The sequence below is a fragment of the Pan paniscus genome, chromosome 19 (assembly GCF_029289425.2).
Source record: "Pan paniscus chromosome 19, NHGRI_mPanPan1-v2.0_pri, whole genome shotgun sequence".
NCBI lineage: Eukaryota > Metazoa > Chordata > Mammalia > Primates > Hominidae > Pan > Pan paniscus.
In genome coordinates this window covers 64,501,679-64,521,182 of record NC_073268.2, presented here as the reverse complement: position 1 = coordinate 64,521,182, position 19,504 = coordinate 64,501,679, and the positions used below count along the sequence as shown (strand labels likewise).

Genomic DNA, 19,504 nt, shown 5'->3' with positions numbered 1-19,504 from the left:
AGCTTCTCAGGAAAGCCCAACCTTGGAGGGACCCTTCCTCTGCGAGGAGACGGCGAGTGAGTGGCGTGGGTGTGAGTGTGTGCGTGCTCACCACACAGTTGGCATCCTGTGGGGCAGCTCAGATACAGGCAGAGCAAGGCCCTGCTGGAGGCACCTGCCCTGCGGTCACACAGCACACACCTGAAACCACAGCCCCGGAAACCACCGCCAGGGAACTGGAGCATCCCAGCCCCGCCCCCCGAGGCCCCGCCCCCCGAGGCCCCGCCTCACACCCCACCAAGCCAAGAGGCTTCCTCGGCGGAGCCCCTCTGCCTCCTCCTGTTCCCTTCCCGTCTCCCTTCCAACCTCTTCCTCCCATCCCGTCCCCGTGCTCCTGGGAAGAAGCTCCACTGTTCCATCGTCACCTCCTCCTGTCTGCGCTGCCTCCCACGTCTCACACAACCGCTGTGCTCACGTCCACACCACTCACAGGCACACATACCACACACGCATGCACACATACCACATGCATGCACACACCATCACATCAAACACACACACACACTTTATCACACAGGCACATATACCACATGCACGCATGCACACATACACAATCACAAACACACCACACACATCAAACACAGATACACAGACTATCAGTCACACACACATCATACACACACCATCACACACCACACACACTATCACACAGGCACACACACCACATGCACGCATACATACACCATCACACCACACATCAGATACACAGACTATCACAGTCACACACATACTTTAGCACACATAGCACACACACATGCACATACACACCATCACACACACCACACACATCAAACACAGATACACCATCACACACAGGCACACACACTATCACACACATCACACACGCATGCATACACACACCATCACACATCAGATACACAGACTATCACACACACACATCAAACACACCATCACACACCACACACATCAGATATACACACCACACTTATACAGACACATGTATCACACACGCGCACACACACCACACACATCAGACACCATCACACACTTTATCACACAAGCACACCACACATGCACACATACACCATCACACACACACCATACACATCAGATACACTATCACACACAGACTCACACATTTATCATACAGGCACACATACCACACACATATCACACACATTCACACACTATCCCACACCATTACAACATACCACACACATACCACCCACATTATCACACACATGCACACCCCATCACACACACCATCACACACACACCCCATCACTACACGCATACCACCACACAAACACAGCATCACACATGCACACACCATTACACACACACCATCACAGCACTGCACATCCTGAGAAGTCCTGGCCCAGCCTCCCCTCCACACCCCTTCATTGAGCACCTGCTGTGGGCCCCATCCTGCCCTGGGTGCTGAGCTTGCAGATCTGTGTGAGGCTCAGTCCTGACCCTCAGAGAGCTTACAGTCTAGGAGGGGAGACCGACATACAGACAAGGGCCACAGAAGGAGGGGGTGTGGCCAGGTTACAGCCTGAGGTGGGCACACACACGGTGTGGCCCATTCTTTAGAGGGGGCAAGGGTGGGAAGGCTTCCTGGAGGAGGGAGCCTGAGAAGCCAGTGCTCACTGGGCAAAGCAGGGCTCCTAGGTGGAGGGAGGAAGGTCTCTAAGCAAGAAGCTAGGCATAGCACGAGGAAATGGGAGAAGAGTAAGAGCGGGGGCGTTCAGTGCAGTGTGGGGCCCAGGGAGGCTGGAGAGAGGCTGGTGTTGGCCTCATCAGTTGCATCTGTGTGCCGAAGCCACTCTGACCCCTCCAGCTCACGTGGACACGCGGGGGCTCCCATCCACGCCCCGATCCCCTGCCTCAGGTGGCCTGGGTGCTGCCGCTGGCTTCTTCCTACTCCCTGGGACTCAGAAAGAGGGGGAGACAGAGAGCTCACATTCTGAAAGGTGAGATCATCTCACTTCTGCCAGTTCTTGGAAAAGTTATTCGTTCCCAGAAATGTTTATTAGTCACCCCTTTTGTTGAAAGACATTTTGGCACCACCAGATGGAAAAATCAAAATGCTTCTCACAGGACGATTTGTCTCAACTATTCCGCCTGACATCCCACAAGGATGATTTCTGAGGATACAACTCAAGGAGGATGTTCTGTTGGCATCTGTGGGGAGAAGCCAGGTCTGTTCAGCTGTGTGTGTGTGTGTGTGTGTGTGTGTGTGTGTGTGTGTGTGTGTGTGTGTGTGTGTGTGAGACTGTGTATGAGAGTGTGTGTGACTGTGTGCGTGTGTGGCTGTGTGACTATGCGTGTGTGATTGTGTTTGAGACTGTGTGTGTGTGACTGTGTGTGACTGTGACTGGGTGTGAGACTGGGTGTGTGGCTGTGTGACTATGTGTGTGTGATTGTGTTTGTGACTGTGTGTGACTGTGAGTGTGTGACTGTGTTACTGTGTGTGACTGTGGCTGTTTGTGACTGTGTGAGACTGTGTGTGTGTGACTGTGTGCTCTCTTGGGGGTCCGTGGAAGCAGTGGGCCTGGGGACCTGAGCAGAATTCTGATTTGCATCACCATACCGTCTGCGTGCCCCGGTACCTCCAGAACCAGTGGAAACCAAGTAGAGGGCTTGCGCAGCCAACAACTATTCCCTCCCGCTGCTGGGACCTGGACTGGGCACATCACAGCCTTGATGCTCATCCTTATTTAATCTCCACACACACCTTGCGAGGGAGGGATTTTCATTCCTGTCAATAGGACACTGAGACTCAGCAAGATAAAATACCCTGCGCGGGATTAGGTACTCCACGGCTGAGACCTTGCTTCTCTCCCACACCTGGGAGGCCAGGCTTTGGCAGCAGGAGTAGGCACGGCAGTCCTTTAGAACACTCAAGAACTGGGACCCCATCGGGGCCACTGACTCTGGATGAGCCTTGGAGGAGAGACCACAGAGACATCTTCATGGGCAGACAGGCGGGAGCGGGCACCGTGGTGCTGGGGATGTCCAAGATGATGGAGCACTATGCCACTGGGCATAGTGGCAGGGATGTTGGTGGTAGCGGGTGGTGGTCCAGAGGTGGATTGGTGATGGGCATGGCTGTGTATTCGAGGAAGCTTCCAGGAAGACCCCTGATGGTGAGGGGGGAAACCTAGTTGGCAATGGAGGCAGGCATAGAGAAGAGGCAGTGGTGGGAATGACCGTAGCTCACTATGGAGCTGATGTGGGTCAGAGTGTGGTGGGTGGTGGTGGATGGATCCCGGTCCTGGCTCAGCCCTTGTCCAGTCGCTCAGGCTGGGAATCAGATGAGCCGGGGAGGGGAGGGTCTCACCACTCCCACCTCTTGTCTCCAGCTAGCCTCAGGGACACGGGGCCTCTCAGCAAATGACGGACTCTCCCCCTCAGCAGCACCCTCTCTCCTTTTCTTGACCTTGGAGTCAATGGCTATTCCTGATCAGGCTCAATCCCTTCAAGTGTGGAAAGCTGGACAGGTTATCAGCCCCTTTGTAGGGATGAAGTTACTATGTCTTGGATGTGGGCAGAGATGTTAGAGGAGCGCCCTGGGGGCTGTCCCCCAAGGTCGGGGCCCCTGCTGTGGGCCCAGAGGCAGCTGATGTGATGGCTGCGAAAGGCCACCTCTCCCGAGCTTGCCCCCGTCCAGGGACAGGACGCAGACCAGCCAGCAGCACGTGGCATGGTGTTTCGGAGACTTGCTGACCCTTCTCTGGGGTCACCGGCCCTTGGGGAATCCTCTGATTTACCCCACCAGATGTGACCCCCCCCTCCCTCAGTGCCAGCCCCATATGGAGGCCAGATGTGGAGCTGGGCCCGCGTGAGTCAGTCCGAGGTCGTGGAATGCGGGTGACCACCAGGTTGGCCAGGGAGGGCCAGTCGGTCCCCATGACAGCTCGACAGAAAAGCCCCAGAGCCCACAGGAAGCTTGCTCCGGTGAGAGCCCGGTGGGGGCAGGGTGCTGTGATGCTGGGGTCTCCAGGCCCAGGAGGCTCTGGGGGGATGCGGCCCTTCCCAGCACAGCGACTTGCCATCCCGCAGAGCGGGAGCCCTGAGGGGAGAGATGGGCCCCAGAAGGGCCCTTCCTGGGATCTGGGCAGCTTTCTGGCCCTCATCTGCCCCCTCCTTGGATCTTCCTCTTGTCTCTCCCGATGCTGTTTTCCTCTCCTCTGAGCATCCTGTTTTTAGGAAGGAGGGGTGGGGAGAGAGGGCTCTAAGGGGCCACAGAGGCATCTGATGAACAGTATCTCCTGCCCTTTTACAGATGGGGACACCAAAGCTCAGAGTAGGGGTGGGGTGGGGATCTGTCCAAGGTGCCCGGAGTGTGGGGCTGGGGACACCAGGCAGGAAACGCTAGTCTTCTCCTGGCTCAGCCGTGCCCTGTGTCTCTGTGACCACAGAGCTCTTCTCCCGACGCAGAGCGCGGGTGGGCATTTCGTGAGGTGTACCCGCTGGCTCTCCCCTGGGATGAGTGCCTTTGGCACTGAGGACCTCAGCACCCCTGCCATTGTTCCTGGGTTTCCTTCCTGAGGCCTGTCTCAAAGTCTTCACAAACCTATCAGCTCAGTTCTGCCTGTGCTGGGCTCAGGCCTCTGAGATACCATGGGGTACCCGGCGGGGGACCCCAGCCTCCCAAATAGTCTACAGGAGCTTTGGGAGGCATCTTTGCAAGCCCCGGCCCCTGAGTCAATTCATCCAGCAGCGCTCAGCTCTGCCCCCACCCTGCTGTGGCCCCCGGGTCTCAGCTACTTCCTTCAGGTCTCCTCAGGGAAGCAGATTTTGAAGATGGCTTGACTTTTAGGAGCTGACGAGTTCCGAGCCAAGTCCCGTGTGTAGAGAGTGCATGGATGCTAACCCCACACGGGACAGGGCTCCACACCAGGGTGCCCTGGGAGCGGCCTGGAAATGCCAGCCCGGCTTGCGGTGAGGGGATGCTCTTGGCTGTCAGGCAAGGGGGCTCGCTGGAGGTGGCACCTTGGTGGAGAAATGGGCGGTGTTTGAGAGGTTCTCAGCCGGGCCACTCCCGCTCTGTGGAGTGGTATTAATATACATCTGCAGGCCTGGTGGGCCTCTGGCTGAAACACCCTCCACACCAAGCCTTCTGGGAGCCCCGGAGGGAGCTGAAGGTGGACTGGATTGAGCCCACGCCAAGGGAGGCTGGCTTTCTCACTTTCCCTCCTCCAGAGGCTGGGCCCCCATTGCTGCTGAGGGCGCTGGCCTCGGGGCGGTTGGGGGGACGCTCACTGCTCCACCCTCCTACTGGGTGGTTCTCGATGGCATGTCCCGCTGGCCCAGCCCTCACCGATGCCTTTGTTCGGGGAGCTGGTTGGCTGCTCCAGCCAGCCTCGGAGCACTGGGGCTGAGCCAGAGGTGGGAGGGCCTCGGGGGAGGGGAGCACTGTCCACCCTCCAGGATGACTCTGACAGCCGTGTCCCTGCCTCTGGTGGGCCCAGCCCCTTAAAGGGTCGGGGGGACAAGTGTGGGATTCGGAGGCAGGAGAAGGAGGCGGCTGCGGCTTCCTCCTTGGGCAGCAGGCTCTCCCCCAGGCTGCTGTGCTGGAGGCAGCAGCCTGCATCCCAAGGGCACCCCAGCTGGGGCAGGGCAGGGCCCAGATCCACTCCCTACTTAAGCCTCTTGCTAAGAAGGGTGCCAGTCCCCGATCTCTTCTCACTGCTGAGCCTCACGGTGCAGAGCTGGACAGGCCAGGCCTGACTGTGCCCACCTCCCAGGGGACAGGGCTGGTCTCCTCCCCAGGGGTCTGGCTCTCTGATTCTAAGACCTCCAGGACCTAGCAGGGGAAACTGAGGCAGCATCCACACTGCTTTCAGTTCTGAGAGAGAGGGTCATCCTGTTCTGTCTTTGGTTGAGGGGAAACCTTCAGCCAGCTCTATGTTGGGTGTCCTCATCTTGTCTAAGTCCTGGGGCAGGGCCCCGGTGGCAGGCACATGGCAGGAGATCCCTGAGGACTCCTGAGGGCAGCGGTGGCAGTTGCCAGGCCTGGCCACAGTGAGCCTCCAGCCCTCTGCCTTGTTTGATGTAGACTGGGCAGGGGCCACGGTGACCCCCCGTCCCAGGTGTGGCGGCCCCCTCTCCCACACTCCCCGGCAAGGAGTCAGGAGAGGGCAGATGAGCATCACTGAGACCAAGCCTTGGCTCTGGCGGCCCTTCCTCCCTTCGCAGGGCCTGGGAAGCATGTGCTCAGAGCTGCATTTCAGGAAAGCAGCTGCAGCTCGTGACACGCTTTCCACAGCGGGAGATTTATGGGGCTGCGCGGCTTTCATGGTTTCTGTGGGGTTCCTATTCTCCCCCTCATTTGTCCTGGCCGCTGTCTCCGAGGCAGATGGGTGACAAGCCTCCCCTAGCTGGACCGGCCCAACAGGAAGGTATGGCTGTGTGGGGGAGGGGAGAGGCTGACCACCTCAGCCTCCTTCGGAGGGGGAAGCTGCTGGGAGCCACGGGGGGCCCACCTCGAGCAGCCCATAAATCTGCGAGACCTCCAGGAGGTAGGAAGCCTCCCCGCGGAGGTGTCCCACACACTTAGGCCTTGCCACGGAAAGGAGAAGGGCCAGCAGCCCCCAGAGTCTGTGCTGCGGCCACTCCCCCAGGGCCCAGCCTGCAAGTTGTTTATTCGGGGCTGGGCCTTTCCTGCCATGTGTCAGTTCCCAACAGGCAGATGAATGGGCAGCATCTATAACTTCTGCAACGGCCGGACAGCTTTCCTACAACCTGGCCCGGGCGGGGAGCTTTGATCCCAGCAGGAGGTCCACCAAATCTGCAAGGAGGGGCATCCGTCAGTTCCCATCTACTCCTGCCACCAACTTTCTGGGGTGGTGACAATGCAGGGTCCTCAGAAGGCCTAGAGCTCACAGGCTATGGTGGCTCCTGGGCCCGGACTGGAACTGGGGAGGGAGGGAGGTTTTGGATGGACTGGGTTCTGGACAGAGGACAGGGATGCTCCAAGTCCCCCTCTGGAGAAGTCTAAGCATAGGCTGTGACCTGGAGTTCCCCATTCTTTAGGTTGCCTTTGACGGCCTGGTAATGGGTCAACACTGGGACTCTGGAGAAGTTGAGGTACCCCAGGAAGGAAGACCACATGCTTACTCTGGTGCCTTTCACTGCAGCCAGGGACACGGGAAGCAGCAGCTGAAAAGACACCCAGGGCTGGACAGGCCAGGCCTGACTGTGCCCACCTCCCAGGGGACAGGGCTGGTCTCCTCCCCAGGTTCTGGCTCTCTGATTCTACTTCTGCCCTCCTTGCCCAAGGGAAGTGCTCAAGGCACCCAGCCTGCCCTGGGCCTGCCTCCTAGCCCCCTGCCCCGTTGGCTGTAACCAACTCCACACTGCGGCAGGCTGCCCTTGTTGACTCTGGCCCCCATGGACCTGGCCCTGAGCCCCTTTCTTGCCTCCTCGGAGCCACGGCCAGCCCTCCAGAGCCCCATGTGGGCGTCTCCTGTGGGGCGGAGGAAGGTGTGTGCCCCTGTAGGCAGGGCGGCAGGTGTGGGTTAGGGCAAGGGAAGCCAGTCCTCTTAGCTCGCACTGTCCTGGTGGCTGAGAGAGTTCTTGGAATGAAAGATCTTCTTGTGAACCCCAGAACTGCTGAGAGGGAGGGCTGCTGCTGCCCCACCCCACCTGCAGCCTTGTTCACCAAGCTCTGTGGCTGGTTGCAGGAAAGGAGGGTTTACTGCACAGATGAGGGGTGGCCCATGGGCTGCAAGGGCAGGAGACAAAGCTCAGCCAGGTGCCTAGGACCTGGACAGCGGAGGCCACTCCTGGCCGCCCTGGAACTGCACTCTCTTCTTGCTTTCCCTTGGGCATCTTTTCTAGGCACCCGCCTCCTCCCCACGGTGGAGCACCAGGGCTCAGTTAGGCTTCCAGTCAGCCCAACCCATTCAGCCTCCAGGGTTCCAGTTCCCACATCTGAACCCCGGTTTTGTCTGCACTGACAGCAGAGCCCTGCCCTGAGCAGAGCCCCCTGGGAAGAGCGCACCCGCTCACTTGTAGCAGTCAGCTCTGGGGGCAGCAAGGGCTCAGAGGAAGAGAGGATGAAGTTGAGCTGTGGACTCTGGGATGCAGCCGTTGAGCACTTATGATAAAACCAGAAGCACCAGCGGGCGGAGGCCGGGCTCCCCTCCCCAGGCAGGGTTGAGCGGCTCTGCTAACATCTGCCTCATTGACTTCCTTGTCTCCACTTCAGAGAATGGCCATTCTGGCTTAAGGCAGTGACCTCTTCCTGTATACCAGCAGTCCCTAATTGGTTGGGGTTTTTTTGTTTGTTTTTTGGTTTTTGGTTTTTTTTTTTTTTGAGATGGAGTTTCACTCCTGTTGCCCAGGCTGGAGTGCAGTGGTGCGATCTCGGCTCACTGCAAACTCCGCCTCCCGGGTTCAAGCGATTCTCCTGCCTCAGCCTCCCCAGTAGCTGGGATTACAGGTGTCCACCACCATGCCTGGCTAATTTTTTTGTATTTGTAGTAGAGACAGGGTTTCACCATGTTGGCTAGGATGGTCTCGAAGTCCTGACCTCAGGTGATCCACCCACCTCAGCCTCCCAAAGTGCTGGGATTACAGGTGTAAGTCACCATGCCCAGCCAGCAGTCCCTAATTTAAGGGCTGTCAGCACACTGCTCATCTCCCTGGTCTGACCTCACCGTCTGCCTTTCTGAGAGCAATCTCATCTCCTTTCTGAATACATGGTGGTGGATCCTCAGCAGAGCCCCCCTGTTCCAGTGTTGTTGAAGACAACTTTTAGGACCTCAGTGCAGGGACAGTGGGAGTTCAGGCATGCTAAGGGCCGAGGCTAATTAGCTTGGGGTGAGTTTCATCGTGTGGGTGTGTCTTAGTCAGTTCTGGGCTGCTGCAACAAAACCCCTTAGATTGGGTGATTGATAAACAACAGAAACTTATTGCTCATAGTTCTGGAGGCTGCGAAGTCCAAGATCAAGGTGCCAACCGATTCAGAGTCTGGTGAGGGCTTGCTCTCTGCTTCAGAAATGCTGCCTTCTTGCTGTGTCCTCACACAGTGGAAAGGGCATGGGAACTAGCTGCAGCCTCTTCTTCTTTCTTCTTTTTTTTTTTTTTTTTTTGGAGACAGAGTCTTGCCCTGTCCCCTGTCACCCAGGCTGGAGTGCAGTGGCGTGATCTTGGCTCACTGCAACCTCTGCCTCTTGGGCTCAAGCAATTCTGCCTCAGCCTCCCGAGTAGCTGGGACTACAGGCGTCCACCGCCACGCCCAGCTAATTTTTTGTATTTTAGTAGAGACAATCTGCCTGCCTCGGCCTCCCAAAGTGCTGGGATTACAGGCGTGAGCCACCATGCCTGGTCAGCCTCTTATATAAGGGCACTAATCCCATCCACAGGGTGAGATCCTCATGATTTGATCATGTCCCAAAGACCCTACTTCTTAATATTCTCACACTGGATATCAAGTTCCAACATAAGAATTTGTGTGTGGGGGGGGTACTAACATTAAAACCTTGATAGGGTCTAAGAGGCCCGTCCTCGAGGCCATGGTCCTAGGATGGGCAGAGCTGCCCATAGCCCACTGTGCCAAGCCCCCTGGTTGGGTGACATCACAGGTACATCTGGGTTGGGAGGGGCCCCAGGTTCCATGTAGCCCAGAGATCCCCATCATTCCTTGCTTCAAGCCAGAGGTTGGTCGGAGGTGACAGCAGCCTGGTGGAGTGCCGTGTGGGTGCTGATGCTCGTGCTCCCAGACCTGCGGGGCAGGTCTGTTTGAGGTCACTGTTGCAATGTGCATTTTGAATATTTTCAGCTGTATGTGCACGGCAGGGGCTTGGCCCATGCACTGCATATGTAGCTCATACTTGGTGAGCTGTGTAATGTGTAGAGGTGTTGCCAAGGGCAGCGGAAATGTGGCCTTTTTCCAGCATAATCATGAGTCCTACCACTACCTGCCCCTGCCCCTGCGGCCAGGACGGCTCCCACCCCTGGAGTTGCTGAGATCTGCTGGGGGTGGAAGGACAAGGGCTGGTTGCTTTGTCCTGACTGACCAGTGTCCATTGCTCTATCCCTCTGGACTCCCGACAGCAAGGTGTCCAGAGGAAGGTACCTTTCAGGGCTTTGCCCTTGGTGTTAGGCAGTTAAGCAGGTCCCCTTCAGGACTGTGTGGCGGTGCCTGGAGAAGCACAGGGGGCTGCTTTGGATGCCATGCCTGGTTTCCAGGGCATTCACTGATGGGGGAAAGCTCAGAGACCAGAGAGGGTTGGGCAGGGCTCACTGGCCCTTCTGCTGTGACCCCAGGGAGTGAGAAGGCCCCCTGGGAGGCCTCTGCAGGAAGTCTAAGGCTAGGCCTTCTCCAGCCAGCTCTTTCTCTAGCCTCTTCTCAGCACACTTGAGACTCCGCCAGCTCTGCCCTTCTGCCTGGCCCTGAGCAGAAGCCCAACATCCCCAAAATCTTCAAGATGAATTGTATTAGCTTCTAGGGCTGCCAGAACAAAGTACCACAGACTGAGTGGCTGAAACCACAGAAATGTATTTCTCACAGCTCTGGAGTCTGGAAGTCCAAGATCAAGGTGTCGGTAGGGTTGCTTTCCTCCAAGTCCTCTCCTGGCTTGTAGATGGCCACCTTCTCGTGTCCTTACAGGGTCTTCCCTCTGTGTGTCTGTGTCCTCATCTCCTCTTACAAGGACACAGGTCATAGGGCCCACCCTAATGACCTCATCTTAATTATACTTACATTTTTAAAAATTTTAATGGGTAGTTAATTATACTTTAAAGACCCTATCTCCAAGTAAAGTCACCCTGTGAAGTCCAGGGGGTTAAGGTGTAAGGTTTCAACAGAGGAATTTGTTGGGACACCATTCAGCACACAGCACCAACAGATGCTCGGAGCCTGGGATCAAAGCTGAGCTCTCCTGGAGCCCCAGCCCAGGGTGCCTTCTGCAGCATCCTTGTTGGGCTGCTCCAGCCCATGCTGGCTGGGGACACCACGGCTGTACAAGGGGTCTGAGGTGTCCAGCACGGCAGAAACAGCCATATCCCAAGCTCATTCGTATTCAGCTCAGTCCTGGGGAGAGGAAAGCGGGGCTCTCAGGGATGCTGGGGGTGGCTCCCCCATTGCTTAGCTAAGGGGCACTCAGTTGCCACGGTGACCTCTGTCTGCACAGTCAAATACACTCGGCCCAGCCACTTCTCTGGGCTGGAGGGCTCCCCCCACCCAGAGTTCACACTGAGTGTTGAGTCCCTTGGTGACAAAAACATGGAAACGGTTGCCATGGCAGCCATTCTTTGGAGCCCTCAGACTGGAGTGCAAAGTTCAGGATGCCCAGGAACAGCTGAAATGAAAATACGGGAAAATCCGCTTCCCTCACCCTGGAAGGATGAATTGGTTGGCATTCAGTGCTCCCCTGCACTCGGCTGTCCCTGCCCTCCCCATCCCCTGGTCCATGTGTGGGTGCAGGGGGGTGCCCTGGGAGTGCAGGAGCAGAGTGGCCCCCAGAGACGTTGACAGAAGCCAGCCAGCATAGGAGGACAGGCTCAGCTGGGGTGGGTCCATTGTCTGGAGTGGTAAGTGGGGAAGTGATGACTGCTGGACATTCCCTGGGGAGGTGTCCTTGTGGCTGCTGAAGCCACAGAGCTTGCCTGTGTGTTGGTTTCTTCAAGCTGCTGCTCCTTTCTCAGGAGGGCTCAAGTCTACTCCATGGCCCAGCCTGGGGAATAAAGGTGTTTTGCCCAGTGAAGGCTACAGGGTGTGAGGGTGGGATCAGTGAGGGGAAGACAGTGTGGGGCAGGGGAGTGAGTGGATGGCTGTTTCTCTTGAACAGAGGTGAGTACAGCAGAGGCCCCTCCAGGTACCCCCTGGTCTGGGGGCAATGATCATGTGTCCACCCCCAGCAGGTCCCCAAGAAGGCCCCATGAGGCTCTGGTGACCTGAGATGCACCAACCAAAGGGTTCTGCACTCAGAGTTGTTTGAGAAACCAACACACGTATACAGGATTCTTAGGTTAAAGGCTCTCAAAAGTCTTGCAGTAAGGAACCTCTTGACTTTGTTTAACCTAGTATTTCACAAACTTACTAGAGCAAAGTTTCTCATTTATTTAGCATCTCTCATTTTTGAAATCTCCCTTACTATCTTGCAGAAATGACATCTGGTAACATTTGTCCTCTGAGTCAACGACATCGGCACCACTTGTGAGAAATGCATATTCTAGGGCCTCACCCAGATTTGTTGAATCTGAAGCTCTGGGGCGGGGCCCAGCAGTGTATTTTCACAAGCCGGCCAGGGGATGCTGATGCATGCTCCATTTGGGGAAGTCCTCTACTAGGGAAAATACTGGCAGAGAATTTGGAGTAAGAGGAATGGTCTGGGGACCTTGGGCGGCACGGAGGAGGAAGGGAGGCCACCTGGTAGGGATGGCTTAGGCGTGGGAAGCGGCAGTCCAAGGTCCCCGGGGCTCTGGAAAAGGCACTACGGCCACCCCAAAGGGTGGGTTCTCATCTTCTGCCCCTGAGCATTGAGGACCCATTATGGTTTTCTGAGGCTGGTTGGAGGGCCAGGCTGTGTGTGGAGTGTCATGAGGTCTGGTGTAAAGTGACTTGGGCCTTTGGAGAAGCGCACCCCTGAGGAACCGCCCTCTCCCCGCCAGCACTGCTCTCACCCGAGCGCCTGCCCTGGGCAGACAGCTTGCCCAGAGTGCTGGGGGCGTGGTCAGCACCTGTAGGCTTCCTGGACAAAGTGGGCCTTGACAAGGCCAGGAGATGGCTTGTCCCGACGGCAGTGCTGGGTGGCACCCTCAAAGCGTGGGAGGCAAGGCTTCTTGGCCCTGTTGTTAGCAGGTGGGGGTCTACGATCAGCTTGCCACCACCCACGCGCTCCTGTATGGGCCACTCTCTGCAGTCACTTCCTGGGGCTGGGTCTCCTTTCCCTTCTCCCCAGGATCAGGCAGGGCGGACCTAGCCACAGCAGCTGGGAGCCCACCCGTCTGCCTGTGCTTCCTTGCAGCCGTCCAGATCCACATCCTGAAGGCGGACAAGGCGGGGGACTGGTGGAAGTTCACGGTGAACATCATCTCCGTGTATAAGCAGGGCATGAGCCGCATCCGCCGCGGTGACCAGAGCCTGTGGATCCGCTCGCGGGACATCGCCTGCAAGTGTCCCAAAATCAAGCCCCTCAAGAAGTACCTGCTGCTGGGCAACGCGGAGGACTCTCCGGACCAGAGCGGCATCGTGGCCGATAAAAGCAGCCTGGTGATCCAGTGGCGGGACACGTGGGCGCGGCGGCTGCGCAAGTTCCAGCAGCGTGAGAAGAAGGGCAAGTGCAAGAAGGCCTAGCGCCGAGGCAGCGGGCGGGCGGGCGGGCGCCAGGGCGGGGCCGAGCGAGAGCGGGCGCCTTGGCCCGGCCGCCGCGGACTTGGCCCGCGAGGGCTTTCCCAGGTGGGGGGAGGGAGGGGGCGGGGCCGCACGGCGCGGGGGGCGGGACCCTCGGCGGCCCCTCCCCCTACCCCCACCCTGCGCGCTCTGGGCGGGAGCCGCGTGCACGCGGGGCGGGGTGCGCCGCCGGCCGGGCCCTGGAGAAATGAGGACGAGACGTAGCTACCTCACGGGGCTCCTTCCAGAGCAGAGACGCGCTTCCCTGGGGCTGGGCGCGGCCGCCGTGGAGGGGCTGGGGGCAGCCTGCCCTGGGGCCCGGGGGCGGGCGCAGAATCGCACAACTGGGGCCCCAGGCGCGGGGCGTGGATGGCGCGGAGACGTGGACGGGAGGAGAACTGTGAATTCTCAAGCCCGTAGTGTGGGCGGGGCGCGGAGCACCCACCAGACCACCACCCGACACGCAGCAGATGGGATCCCCCCTTTCTCCCCGGCCCCTTCTAGCAGTTCCCCGCGGGCCACCTGGCTGTCACAGCCTGGGCTCCTCCATCTGAAGGGGCCTGGCAGCATTTGGGGAGTGGACAGCTCCTGTCCAGCCAGCATGCCCCAGGCGGCCTCTGTCTCCACTGCTACCTGCTGAGTGGGTCCTACTGGGTGGGGGCTTGGGGTCGGTGGGTGGTTCACCTGTGGAGAGAGGAGAGGAAGCCCCTGCTGCTCCCTGTCTCTGCCCCTGCCCAGCGTGGGGCTGGCCCATCCGGAAGGCAGTGGGCCCAGGGACACTCCTGAGAAGCCCAAGCCGGGTGGTCACCGCCTCATGCTGGAGCTGCCTGTTGGAGGAGGCATCGCAAACGCAAAACCTCCCAGAGAGTTTCCTTTTGGAAACTTGGAACCAGCCCTTTTTATGACATTTTCCAGGGGGAGGGGGAAGGGGCACTGGCTGGGTCTACGGCAGTGACACTATTTATGTAATGACATCAGCTCCCGCAAGGCCCCTCAGCAATGTCAACAGCTGGAAAGGGCCTGAACGGGCTTGGAGTCTGCAGGCTGCGAAGGCACTTGGGCCTGCCTTGGGGCAGGGGGCTTGCTTGAGCTGGGATGGGGTTTGCTGGCTCAGTGAAGTACCAGAGTGCCTGAGCCATGGGTGGGCAGGGGCGCAGGAATGACCAGGTTCCTGGGGGCCAAGGAGGCCATGCTGGCTTCTCCAAGGGAAGGCACAGAGGCTGCCGGCCTGCCCCCTACAGCTGTCTTGGGTCTGGCCTGGGCCACACCTTGACGACCGTGCCTTTCCAGACGGTCTTTGTGGAGTCTGCCCGTGCCCTCCACTGTGCCCCAGCCCTCCTTCCAAAATCTCCTAGAGACACAGTCCTCAAGCAGGCAGCCCCTTTTGTTCTGACCTCCTCACACAGGGTCCATTCCTGTGCCCTGGGGCCTCCTGGCTCCCTGCCTTCCTGGGCTCTCTGCACTGCCCGGGCCTCTGGCCCACATCCTCACACCCGGCGCACTGAATTAAGAGGCCTGGCTCCCCTCACAGTCAGGAAATTGGTTTCACTTTCCCAGCCAGAGTTTGGCTGCTCAAAAGGGTCATACCAAGTATGAAGCTCGGCCCCCGGTGGTCTGGCTTCCCTCCGCCTTCCCCACATTTGCCCGCATCACGGCTGCCATTTATTGAGCACCTGCTGTGTGCCAGGCACTTTACCCACATGCTCCCAGTGTGTACTCATGACAACCCTGTGGGACAGGGACTCATTATCACCAGCAAGGAGACTGGAGTACATGTGCCCAAGGTCATGCTGCAAATTGGTGGCAGGACTGGGGCTCAGACTCCAGAGCCTGACTTTCTGACCAGGGGCCACGCTGGCCCTCACTGCACTCCAGCTCTGCAGCCCACCCACCCAATCCCTGTGCAGGCTGGGAGGGTGCTCTTGGGGGAGTGGCCACCGAGCCCCTGGCCCTGGTTACTGCCTCTTGAGGACACTGGCATCTGGGCTGGAGAACAGGAGCCCGGGGTGGGGTAGGGCATGGGGACAATCACACCTTCAGAGGAGGCAGCAAAGTGGTGGGGGATGCAGGGACGGACTTGCCAGATGGCAGCTCCAGGTTCCAGGAAGGCAGGCCTTGGATGCTCCGAAGAGGTGGTAGAAAGGTGTTTTTAGAAAGGTGTTTTGGCTGCCTCAGGGTGGTTGGAGAGACTGGCAGAGGTGCCTCAGGGGCGGGGAGCAGACAGACCTGCTCTGGGAAGGGGCATTTGGCTTCCCTGAATCCAGCCCAAGGCTGGAAGACAGGGCCCCTCTCCAAGCTGTCAGCGCCCCTCGGATGCCCAGTGTGGTATGCTGGGCGCCATCAGCATCACAAGGCACTATGCTGCTGGGGCTGTTGTCCTATTTCTGTCTATGCCAGTGTGGTTTCTTCACCCTGCCCAGAAGGGCCGTGGCAGCCCCACGATATCCCACCCTGGGTCTGGGTCTCACGGGTGTCCTGTGAGGGGCTTGCACTTGTGATCTCTGAGGCCCCCTCAGCAATGGAGCTGGCGACACGCCAAGCAACAAGGCATCTTGCGGAAAATTCAGCCAGTGTCCTGCCCCTCCCTTTGGCTCAGCACCCCGCAGGGCACAGGCTGTCCACCCGGTGGTCTGGCCCTTGGGGAATGCGTCAGGGTGCCCAGATCCACCAGGCTAGCGGCCAGGTCACTGTTGGGATTGCACGGTCGTCACGAGCTGCCTTTCCTATCCACACACCCAGCCAGGACCCAGCCCACCACTCCCGACTGCAGCCCCGGCCTCTGCGGTGAGCACCCCTCCTCCACTCTGGTGCCCCACTCCAAGGAGCAGAGGGAAATGGGAATTGAGGTGTTCCGGTTTGTACAGTTAGGAAGGGATGTAAAACGGAACTAGATTTTGATTTTGAAGAGTGTATTAACCAGAATTGTGCTATGTAGGTGTTTGAAGAAAAACATACCAGATTAGTCTTTGTTTTTGAAACAGCTTCCCCAGTTGTCCTTTTTCTTACCAGCTGGGTGGTCTGGTGCCCCTGACAGCTGAGTGCCTGCTTTACGGACACACAGTAATGCCGAAGATTTGCGGGGGAGGACATAGGGCTGTCCCCGGGATTCACCTGCTGGCTGTGGTCTCTGCCCTTGGAAAGCAGGGCAGGAGGCAGCATCCCCAGGGGCCTCTATGTGGGAGGGAGGGACACCTGGGGTCACAACCCAAGGAGGGAGGGTCACAGCCCAGGGAGGCTGGGAGCTGCTCCAAGGCCCTGGAACTCTGCCTCAGTCGCGGCATGCTGGAGAGGGGTACGGACTTTCTTGGAGTTGTCCCAGGTTGGAATGAGACTGAACTCAAGAAGAGACCCTGAACTCAAGAAGAGACCCTAAGGGACTGGGGAATGGTTCCTGCCTTCAGGAAAGTGAAAGACGCTTAGGCTGTCAACACTTAAAGGAAGTCCCCTTGAAGCCCAGAGTGGACAGACTGGACCCATTGATGGGGCCACTGGCCATGGTCCGTGGACAAGACAGACATTCCTGTGGGCCACGGCACACCCGGGGGGATCAAAATGTGTACTTGTGGGGTCTCGCCCCTTGCCAAAAGCCAAACCAGTCCCACTCCTGTCATTGGACGTTTCTTCCCATTCCCTCCTCCCAAATGCACTTCCTCTCCTCCCTCTGCCCCCTCCTGTGTTTTGGATTTCTGTTCACTCAGAATTGTAAATGTTTAGTTGTGACCATGACGTATTGTTTGGGTCAATGTCCCTTTCCAATGCATACTAATATATTATGGTTATTATATATGAATATATTTAATGACATGGAAAAAGTTGTGGATTTTCTTTCTTTCCTTTTTTTTTGGGGGGGTGGGGGGTTGGTTAGAGTTGTAATGGACCCAGATGGAACTTGTAACGTGGGCCCCACATGATAGAACTAAATTCAGATATCATTAAATAAACTCTTGTACACTATGCTGTCTCGCAGTCTTGCTTGGTGGCCTGGGCTGTGGGAGGTGGGCGTGTGGGGAGGCAGGGGAAGGATGGAGTTTGAGGAATATGGCTTCAGGCCGAAGAACTCCCCTGCAAGTCAGAGCCTGGGTTTTACCCAGAGCCTCAGAGACAGAGCCCTAACTAACTCCCCCGAGTAGGCAGGAAAAGAAAAGAGCAGTTTTGCTTGGAATGTCCTAGGGCCTTGCTGGCTGTGCTGTTTTGAGCTAAAAGGTTCTCGAATGGGACAGTCTGTATTGCAGGCTGCAGGAAACCACTCCAGGGACCCATCCTTGCCATTCCCTGGAGTTCCAAGACAGAGTGGGGGGAAAGGGGTCCCCTCCCACTTTGCCTTACCTGCAACTCCCGGGTGGGCGGAGAGCCACCTTTGACCCTCCCCATTTGATTCAGAACCTGCAGGTAGTTTCTGACTTTTACATAACTGGCTTCTTCTATGAAAGCCAAGTAGAGACTCAAGAAACTACAGCAGGGTTAGTGAAACTCAAGAGAGCTTGCAAAATATTTTTTTTCAAGCGATTGCTAAAGGCTTCGTGCGGTGCAGAGACTGGGCCAGTGCCAGCACCACGCAGCCACCAAGAGCTGAGCTCACTTGGTTTCTGAGAGGCTATATTTAAACCTCCAAATGGTTGTGATTTCTTTATTAAATAAACAATTCAGTCATTAGGAACATATTGTGTTGCCACGCAAAGTGGGGCCGATCGTCACTAGGAAGCTATAATTTCTGCACTCAGCTGTTTTGAAGGCAACCCTCAGCCATGGGCCCGGTCTAGCCCCTAAGCAACGCAGGCTCAACAGGCCCTTCCTTCGAAGGTATGGAAAGCCCCTTCCCTGCTGTGTGGAGAGCTGACTGGAGATGCCATTAGCTTCTGCTCAGGAAGAAATAGGGCCAGCCCTGCTGCCTTGGGGGTCTGGCTCTGCGGATGGGAGCTAGGCTCTCAGAGCCTGGGGTCAAAGCCAGGGCAGGTACATACGTGAGTGGTCTCCGGGTGTCCCAATCAGTCTCAGGTGTAAGTCTCTGCTGAAATGACAACGCCTGACAGTGGGTGGGCAGGGATGACATCCAGGTCTCAGTTGGCCAGACAGGCTAAGGAGAAAGCAAGCCTATTCTGGGGTCTCAGGTGCTCCCCAGGGCCAGCGGGGCCACTGGTAGCATTTAAGACCCGCTGAGAGACTAGGCTAAGAGGCCTGTGATGCACTTGAGGCAGTTTCATTCTCAGCTTTGGTCATTTTAGGTCAAGGGTCCAGTTCTTAAGGACTTTCATGATGTGGCTTTTTTTCTGTCCATTTAAAAACAAAACAAGTGCGTGTCTGAGAGGGCCGCGTTTCCTTGGGACGCCACCACAGTCAGGCCGTGTGAGGGTGGCTGCAGCCCCAGGCCCAAGGCCAGAAGGAAGCACACTGTTGCTCAGAGACACATTAGAACATGTACTGTCAACGGCCCCTCTGCCTCCCAGGACCTTATGCTGTAGTTGGGGAGAGAGGGCATCTGCCAAACTCAATGCAGGAAATAAGCTGGGTTGCTGCTCAGGACTGGCCCAAGGTAGTGGGAAAAGCCCATTTTAGAGACGGGAATGCAGAGTCACCAGGAAGCTGGGTGATCACCATCAGGGACCCAGAAGCCAGTGCTATCCAGTAAGAAATGCCTGATGGTGGGTGGGCAGGGACGTCAGAGCCCTGTGGGTGTCAGAGCTTCGTGGGGCCTGCCCGGCCACCTGACCTGCCACCAGGGAGGCTCAGTCATTCATAAGGCTCTCCCCTGCCCATTCCCCTCTGCCTCTCAGAGATAGTGATGGCAGAGACAAGTGGCATGGGATGCCCACTTGTAGCAGACACACCCTTTTCAGATTTTGTTGAACAGACATCTCTTTCTCCACTCTTCTTAAAACTAAAGACATATAAGAAATAGGCCAAGAAAAATGGGGAATGAAAAGAACAACGGAGCCAGTAAGAAATAGAGGATATGGACGGATTACACACCTGCCTTATCAGACTGGAGCCTCAGCGGGACGGCAAGTCATTTCTGGAAAGAGATCAATGTCTTTTGTTATTGACATGTAGTTGGGAGGAAGTCTGTGAAATTGTAGGAAGCAATCAGAGGAAAGATGGATCTTGGCCCCCTTTTTAAAATAAGGGGCAAAAACGCACTTAATTTCAACAGGGCTG

General features: G+C 57.3%; 1 protein-coding gene and 1 long non-coding RNA gene across 3 annotated transcripts in view; one reads left to right on the top strand and one right to left on the bottom strand.

Moving 5' to 3' along the window:
- NTN1 (netrin 1) overlaps positions 1–17,305 on the top strand; it is a 222,335-nt gene extending 205,030 nt beyond the window's left edge. For both annotated transcript variants that reach the window (XM_034942391.4, XM_034942390.4), the window contains exon 7: positions 12,987–17,305. In XM_034942391.4, the coding sequence (XP_034798282.2) occupies positions 12,987–13,315 (329 nt within the window). In that variant the 3' untranslated portion in view covers positions 13,316–17,305. The remainder of the gene's footprint in view (positions 1–12,986) is intronic.
- LOC134729516 (uncharacterized) lies at positions 17,028–19,362 on the bottom strand. Its single transcript, XR_010110681.1, has 2 exons — positions 19,319–19,362; positions 17,028–18,425 (listed from the first exon to the last, which is right to left on the bottom strand). It is a non-coding gene; the product is annotated as an uncharacterized LOC134729516 (long non-coding RNA).
- Positions 19,363–19,504: the final 142 nt, after the last annotated feature.